Genomic DNA, 8478 nt, shown 5'->3' with positions numbered 1-8478 from the left:
CTATGGTAGCAGTTGGCTGGTGTCACCTGCTAGGCTCTGGGAAGAAGCCAGGGGATGAAGGGCTATTGTCCAGGCTCTCTAATGCCCTTGGCCACAGGAAGGTTGGCAGGCACTGATTGCTTAGGGGGCAGCTGGGGAGGGGTAGCCTGGGCTACAGCTTTGCTTTCATTCTTGCATCTTTTTTACCCAAGCCCTTAAGCCCCTGCTTTCCTGGGCATGTAGCCCCTAACACACACACAGTTCTTTGGCTTTCTGACACTGTTCTAGGGTGGCAGCACCCTTGAGATCACAGTGGAGGGAGCAGAGGTAACTCCAAGCTAAAATGGGAACAAAACAACTTCCGCTTTAATGAAAAACCCGTCCTTTACCAGCCCAGTAAACCAGGAGGCAGACTGGTAGGTTTGCAAAAACAAACCAACAAAAACTTTATTCCAAAACACTGTTTACATAAATGTGAGTTTTATGTACAAAATATAAAAAGCATCCCTCTGTGCACCCTCCACTTCCTTCAAAAAGGTTGGAAGCCAGGACTCCTAGTCAGCTAGTCCAGGCCGCTCTGTCACAGCCTCCAAGGGAAGAGCTGTTGCAAGGCTTTCTTGGGCCATAATCCACTAGCAGTGCAGGGCCCATGCCAGGTCCCACCTCTCGGCAGAGTGGGCCAGACGGAGCGCTTGCACAGGTTTTTCAACCCAGGTCTCCTCCTCCCAGACACCCAGTATTCCCCTCCTTTCTGATGATAAGCAAGGTTGCAAACAGGAAAGGAAGTAAGGCTGAGGCCAGGTGCGGTCATGCATGCCTGTAATCCTAGCACTCCAGAAACTGAGGCAGGAGGATCATTCATGGACAGCCTGGGATATATGGAGAGACCCTGTCTCAAAAACAAAACAAAACAAAACAAAAAAGCAAGAAGGATAAATCCATTTGGAAGGTGAGGATATAGAATGGGGAAGAGAGATGGGGGGAATGTGGACACGGCCCATGAGACTTGAATCCCATGGACACCCTGGCATGAAAACTGACACTCAGCTTCAGCAGCCCTCTGCTGTGTACAAGGGAAAAGCACACCAAGCATTCACAAAGTCCGCAGCCTGTATGCACTGAAGTATAAAAGGTTAGTTACTAAGATGAACCCCAATCTCCCTTTAGAGGGGTGCATCAGTTAGGCTACCACATGTGCAAGGACAGGTGCACACTAGTCTAGGTGAAGCTTCTAGCTCGGGAGTAAAACTCTTAACTTAGTTGCCTAAACCTGCCTCCCTTCCTTTTCTAGAATTATTTCACTTAAATGGCCATTGGACAGATAAAGGACACTGGAGAAATAGGTTTGTTTGTCAGCAATGATAGGTTCAGCTCTTATAAGAGAGGCCCCGGGGGGTGGGGGGGGGGCCTTGAGGTCTGAACAAAAAGGTCACCACTACTTTAGCCACAGGCCCAGAACTGTGTGGGCAAGGTGGCACTGTGAATGTGCAAAGCCATTGGTATGAACAGAGATACTACAACTGACATGGGCTCTTCACATTGAAGGTGGTTTTCCAAGAGAAGCATGGAGTCCAGCATTCAGGACAGGGAACTTCTGGCAGAGGTGAAGAGGCCAGCAGGTGGGGAGAGGTGGGGGTCGAGACTGTCCATGGGCCGGCGTAAAAGTTCCTCCACATGCCTGGCAACATCCATGGTCTCATCCAGGTCAAATTCACCATCTTGGTCAAGAACAGGGTCAGGGCTGGCGAAGAGAGGGATGTTGGAGAAAGTGGCAGGTCTCATGGCTCCAAACCCCCATAGAGAGTCCTCAGGCTGCTCCTCACAGAGACTGGAGTCTCATGAGGACAGGACCCATGGCAGCCTGGCTGGAACTCCCACCAGGCTTCCATTCATATTTCTTGCTTCATACCACGATCTCAGGGCATGTTTTTTTCCTTGCCTGCACTTGTAAGACAAGGTGACTGGCCACTCACCTATGACGTTATTCACCTACACATGGTACCACATCCTTCACAAAGCCCCTGTGGTAGCTTTTGGCCACTGACCACCAATCCTCCAACCATCTTAAGGTGAGAATTAGGAACTGGAAAGCTTGTTTGGAGCCACCTGCATCTAGAATCAGAATCTAGATCTTGGCTGGGTGTGGTAGTGCAGGCTTTTAATCCCAGCTTTCACTTGTAAGGCAGAGACAGGTGGATCTCTGTGAGTTCCAGGCCAGCCAGAACTACATAGGCCCTGTCTTCTTCTTTTTTTTTTTTTTAAAGGAAAAGATTCAGAACCTAGGCCTTAATTGATAATACCATCATGAAGCGCATCCCTCTGTACCATACACATCGCTAGTAAGAACTTTCAAAGGAGGCTGGGCGGTGGCTCAGTCAAGGGACTACTTCACAAGTAAGAGGACCTGAGTTAAGATCTGCAGCACCTACACAAAAAGCTGGGTGTGGCAGTGTGTGTCTGTAACCCCAGCACAGGGGGATGGGGAAGGCACACACAGGGGGATCTTTGGAACTCATTGGCCAGCCAGCCTAGGCAAATGGGTACATTTCAGGTTCAGTGAGAGACAGAATCAGAAAATAAGGTGGAAAATCATTGAGAAATATGTCTGGCATTGACCTCTAGCCTCCACATGCATGCACGCATGCAGAGCTACATGGACACACATGGATATATACCATATACATTAATAATAATATAGAGGCTGGTGAAATGGCTCAGTGACGTTTGCTAACAAATCAATCCTGGTGACTTGAGTTCAATCCTAGAACCCACATAGTGGAAGGAGAGAATGGATTTACACAAGTTTCTCTCTCTCTCTCTCTCTCTCTCTCTCTCTCACATACACACACACACACACACACACACACACACACACACACACACACTTTTTAAAACTAAAAAATGCAGGCAGTTCACAATTGCCTGTGCCTCCAGCTGCAGGAAGTCCAATGCCCTATTTTAGCCTCTGCAGGGTACACATATGCACACACTCACACACAATTCAAAAACCTTAAAGAATACAAGTCTTTGTGATTTCCATGTGCTGTCCAACTGTAGTGTGCTACCTCCCTAATCCCAGGCATCCAGCCTTGCCACTATAGCTTAGAAAGGACAAACTCTCCCACTTCCACCTTGTATCCATGCCAGCAGCAGCAGCAGCAGTGTCTTACACCCTTCTGACACCCTTACATGTAAAGGTTTTGCATCACCATTCCATTTGATCCTAACCCCAATCCTATGGGGAACAGGAACGCCTGTTGCCTCTAGTTTACATGTGCACCAGAGAAACTTTTCTCAGGATCATATAAACAGTACCAGAAAGGATGGGACCCTGGTTGTCTAGCTCCAAAAATGTTCTGTGCATGTTCCTGGCTGACATCACCTTCCTATATCCTGGGCCTAACCTGGATAGAGTCAAACCCAGGGGAACCTCTGGATGCTTTTGTCCCTCAACAATCCAGCCTGAGGCCCAGCCCCAGTTTCTCCCCATGGACCCCCATAATGCCATGACCTACTTCGGTGGGTACATGTTGTAGTGAGCCTGAGGGCACACTACTGGGGAAGGAGCCTGGTCCATATAGGTGGCGCTGGCTCCAGCGTCTGCGGACGCATTGACAAACCTGCAAAAAAGAAGCAGAACTCGGCCTCAGGGTCCAGAGAGACCAGTGATACAGAGTGGGGGAGGGGCTTCGAGCATCTTCATGTCATTTGGTCAAAGTGTCCCCATTGGGCTCTGGGACTCAGGCTGCAGGCATGAGGTCCTGGGTCCTATCCCAGGACAGTGGAATCTTCCCTTCTCAAGGACTAAGCCACATTTCCCAGTATTGGAGGAAGAGCAAGAAGAGGATAAAGAGGTATTAGGAGCCCCAGAGCTGGCTCTGGACACTTACTCGGGGACCACTTGCTTGATCTGTGGCTTCACGTATCCGTCAACTGCTTTTGCTGCCGGGCAGGGGTGGGGGATGGGGGGAAAGAGCAGTGAGCACAACATGCCCTCAGCCTCCTGCCCACACCGCCCTGGGGCTTTCTGAGAGATGAGATTTCCCAAGGACTTCCCATAAACCCCTGCTAATGGCTCCAGCCTGGGGACCACTGAGATCCTTGGCTTCAATCCTATCCTCTCTCCTGGTTTCTTTCCTAGCCATTTGCATGCCTGCCAAGGAAATGGCATCAACAAAATACAAACCCTACCAAGGGACCGGACAGATAATTTAACTTGGGGCGAGTTGAAGGGTCACGGAAAGTGGTGAGAGCTGCCAGTTAGAGGGGCAGAAAAATAACTTCATGGGAATGCCCCCAGCTCCTCTTTCAACTCTTGCCTCTTCCTCGGTGGATGGTGGATGTAGAATTGAGACCTTGGCTTTCTGCTCAAGGTGGGGCAGGTTTCACTTTCTCTTTCCTCAGGTGTGAGCCCCAAAATCCTCCATGCTGAGACCCAAAGCCCATAAAGGAGATGGCCCTATCCAGCCCTCCTGGAGGTGGGACTCACCAAGTACAGGAGTGTAGTACTTGGCAAAGACCTCATCCTTGGGTCGGTCTGGAAACACATAGATGAGGTAGTTCAGGTCCCCCAGCCGGTCGGCCAGGGACCTAATGGAGAAGTCCCGCGTGGTGAAAGGCTTCAGATTCCAGAGGTTTCGGTCCGCTGCAAAAGGGACAATTTGTTCCAAAAGCGCCATACTACCCCTCCTCAAAGGTTCATGGGATTTGAGGAAGAACTGCTTAAAAAAAAAATTCAGAGCTTTTTCCCAGTATGCACTGCAAGCCTAGCCTTCCTGCTTTCTCACTCAAGGAAGCTCATGCTGGAACATTCTACTCAGCCAACATCGTGAAAGGGGTGGGAAACAGCATGAAACTTAAGGGTCTCACCAGGTATCTGCTTTCTGTGGAGTCAGTGGCTTTCGGTTCTTGGAGAGCAAAAGTAATGTGAAGAGGAGCCATTTCCCTTCCTATGCCTCCCATATTTTAAGCTCTTTTCCTGCCTCTACTGGAAGTGGGAGACGACTAAGGACAGGGGTGCCCATGGATATGAGAATGAGGAAATGGAGGACAGAGCTCATGCGGTTGGAGTGTGGGCAAGATGGGAACTCACGAGAGTCAAACTTCCAAGCAATGGTGATGCCCCCGATTTCCGAGTCGCTGAAGCGCAATAGAAAGGTCCCATCGGGCTTGTTGATGAGCAGGTCGTGGGCCTGTTGTTTGTTCACAAAGCCTAGGATGGCCCTGGGTGTGTGGTATATGGGGTGTCATTGCTGGGTAGGCAGGCACCATTCACAGAGCCTTCCACCCGCCTGCTCCTCCCGGGCCCCCATAGTCCTGTTCCTCACCCATCATTCCAATGGGGCTTATGATGCTTCTTCAGCACCTCCATCACCCCGTCGAACCACTGCCAGAAGGTGTAGTTCCAGCCGGGCAAGTTCTCCTGTGAGCCCCAGGACACCCCAAGTCATAGCAGCCCAGAAGCCTCAGCTCTCACCGCGCCTGCTCCCAACTGCTCAGCAGGCCCTCAACTGACACCCCCCTACTCAAGTCGTTTCTATACATGGGGCCGTCCTATGAGTGGGGAAAGAAGCTAAAAAGAGTTGTCTGGGCTGGACAAATCCATCAAGGTCATTCTTGCCCCATCCTTTCATGGATAGATGGAGAAACGGAGGCACAAAGGGCAGACAAGGCCTCAAAATTAATGACAGGCTCATGAGTGGATCCCAGCTCAAGGCTCCCCTTATCATCCTGCTTTGGGTCACATGGCTGAACATGATGTCTCGTTGTCCCTGTTTGCATTTCTGTGGTCTAAGTGTCAACCTCTCCTGATTACAGGGACGGTGGTTGGGAGTGGAGGATGGGCTGCTAGCCTCAAATGGCGGGAGCCTGACTTCAAGAGAAGAAAAAGTCTGACAGGACCCTGATGGTCTCTAGCAGATAGCTGGCAGCCGGCCACTCACCCGGTTGAACTGGGCCCAGGACACGGACATGCTGTTGTAGTCCTCGAGGTGGTTGCTGCTGATGTTGAACAGTTTCTGGGCCAGGAACACGAGGTTCTCCTTGGTCAAGCCCCGGCTGCTCTGTACTTCAGCCTTGAATTTCATGTTGAGCGCCTCACACAGCTGCGGCCACAGCACCTTGTCAGGCACGGCAAATGGCACTCTGCCCTGGGAGGGAGGGAAGAAAAGATGAGAAAGGGAAGACTGAGGGGAGCTGGAAATGTACGCACGCATGCACGCATATGAGATATGCTTGAAACCTAGCCAGGCCCTTAGGACATGCCAGCTCGTGGGACAGGCACTTGCCTCACCCTGCCCCCTTCACTGTCCAGCTCAGCTCTGGGGTCTGAGGAGTCAGACTAACCTGAGGACAGTTTGAGGGCCTGTGGGCCAAGGTGGTAAGCCCAGAAAAACTCACCGGCTCAGCAAAGGCATTGTCCCACAGCACGGTGGCAGTAGCATTGTGGTCCTGGCTGCCATGGACGATGACGACCACAGGGAGGGACAGGGTCTATGGAGGTCAGAGAGTAAGGGTTGAAGGTTTTCAACACAGTGTGCCCCGTGCAGGAGCAAGACACCTAACCCTTATCACAAACCCACCATTCAGCCACAGGCCCTTCTCAAGAGTTCTAAACATAAGCAAAACCCGGCAGCATGAGCGAGGCTTGTTGGTTTATGCTTGGAATCTCAGTGCTAGGAAGACAGAGGCAGGACTGGGGAGTCAAGGCCAGTCTAGGCTATATGGCAAGACTTTGCTCTAAAACAAAAACAGAGGGCCCTGAGGATATATTTCTTCTTATCCTATTGCTCAAGTAGTTGATGAACACAGCAATCAGGAGCCTGCAAAATCAGCCCAGGTTCACAGGCCTTACAGGGTAACTGGGCTGAGTCAAGAGAACTCAGAGCTCTCTATTTTTTTTTCCTTGTTTTTCAGGATAGGGGTTGGGGGGGGTTCTCTGTGTAGCCCTGGCTGTCCTGAAACTCACACTGTAGAACAGGCTGGCCTCAAACTCGGAGATCTGCCTGCCTCTGCCTCTCAAGTGCTGGGAACAAATATGTGCAACACTACTGCCTGGCTTTGATATTTATATTATATGTGGGTTGTTGTTGTTGTTGTTGTTGTTGTTGTGTTGTTTTGTAAACAGGGTCATGTAAGGATGACCTTGAACTTCTGATCCTCTGACCTATACCTCTGGGGTTACAATCGTGCACCACTATTCTTGGGTTTTGTTTTTTATGGTGCTGAGGATCAAAACTAGGGTTTCCAGCATGCTAAGCAGACCCTCTACCAACTGAGATAGATTCCCTAACCTGTTGTGTGTGTGTGTGTGTGTGTGTGTGTGTGTGTGTGTGTGTGAGAGAGAGAGAGAGAGAGAGAGAGAGAGAGAGAGAGAGAGAGAGCGCACATGGCTCCAGCATGCACGAGGACATCAAAGGACAACTCTTTCAGGAGTCTATTTTCATTGTCTCCTGCAGGTTTGCATGTTCTAGGGATCAAATTCAAGTTCTCAGGGTCATAAAGCAAGAGCTTGCACCAACTAGGCCATCTTGCAAGCACCACATCTTTCTTTGTTTTTAAAGATTTCTCATGTGCATGCATGTGCCCGAATGCCTGTATGCGGACCACATCCACAAAGGCGACTACGGAGGCCAGCGAGGCCGTCTCATCCCCAGGAAATGGAGTTATAGGTGGTTCTTAGTCATCCAGTGCAGGTTCTGAGAACAGAGCCTGGGCCCTTTGCAAGAACATCATGTGCTCCTAGGTGCTGCAGAATCATCTCTCCAGTTCTTTTTTTTTTTTTTTTAAAGATTTATTTGTTTTTATTTTATGTATATGGGTGTTTTATCTACATGCATGTATGTACCCCACGTTCATGCAGTACCCAGGGAGGCCAGAAGAAGTTACTGGATCCCCAGGAACCAGAGTCACAGATGGTTGTGAGCTGTTATGCTGGTGCTAGGGATTGAATCCAGGTTCCCTGGAAGGGCAGCAAGTGTTCTTAACTACTGAGCCATCTCTCTTGCCCTCCAGCCTGTTTTTTTTTTTTTTTAAACAAAACAAAACAAAACAATTTTTTGCTTACTTTTAAAAAGGATTTACTTAGTTATTTTTATGTATATGAGTGCTCTGTCTGCATGTATACCAGCATGCAAGAAGAGGGCATCAGATCTCATTACAGATGGTTGTGAGCCACCAGATGGTTGCTGGGAATTGAACTCAGGACCTGTGGAAGAGCAGTCAGTTCTCTTAACCTCTGAGCCATCTCTCTCTAGCCCTTTTTTTTTTTTTAGGTTTTTTTTTTTTTAAGATTTATTTTATGTGTATGAGTACACTGTAGCTATACAGATAGCTGTGAGCTATCATATGTGTGGCTGCTGGGAATTGAACTCAGGGTGTTCTGTCGGCCCCGCTCCCTCTGACCCCGCTTGCTCCGGCTCTGCTCACTCCAGTGTAATTCACTGTAGCTGTCTTCAGACACACCAGAAGAGGGCGTCCGATCTCATTACGGGTGGTTGT

The 8478-nt window shown here is 49.7% G+C and overlaps 1 protein-coding gene across 1 annotated transcript in view; it reads right to left on the bottom strand.

The window, feature by feature from the left end:
- Window positions 1–400: 400 nt before the first annotated feature.
- Window positions 401–8478, bottom strand: part of LOC116078736 (signal transducer and activator of transcription 5A) — a 26438-nt gene continuing 18360 nt past the window's right edge. Inside the window, exons 10-17 of the mRNA XM_031354068.1 lie at window positions 6379–6471; window positions 5922–6128; window positions 5307–5401; window positions 5072–5202; window positions 4469–4624; window positions 3870–3921; window positions 3495–3599; window positions 401–1720 (exon numbers count right to left, since the gene is read on the bottom strand). Coding sequence (XP_031209928.1) covers window positions 1558–1720; window positions 3495–3599; window positions 3870–3921; window positions 4469–4624; window positions 5072–5202; window positions 5307–5401; window positions 5922–6128; window positions 6379–6471 — 1002 coding nt within the window. The 3' untranslated portion in view covers window positions 401–1557. The remainder of the gene's footprint in view (window positions 1721–3494; window positions 3600–3869; window positions 3922–4468; window positions 4625–5071; window positions 5203–5306; window positions 5402–5921; window positions 6129–6378; window positions 6472–8478) is intronic.

The sequence above is a fragment of the Mastomys coucha genome, unplaced genomic scaffold, assembly GCF_008632895.1.
Source record: "Mastomys coucha isolate ucsf_1 unplaced genomic scaffold, UCSF_Mcou_1 pScaffold5, whole genome shotgun sequence".
Lineage (NCBI taxonomy): Eukaryota > Metazoa > Chordata > Mammalia > Rodentia > Muridae > Mastomys > Mastomys coucha.
This window is presented reverse-complemented; position numbering and strand designations above follow the sequence as displayed.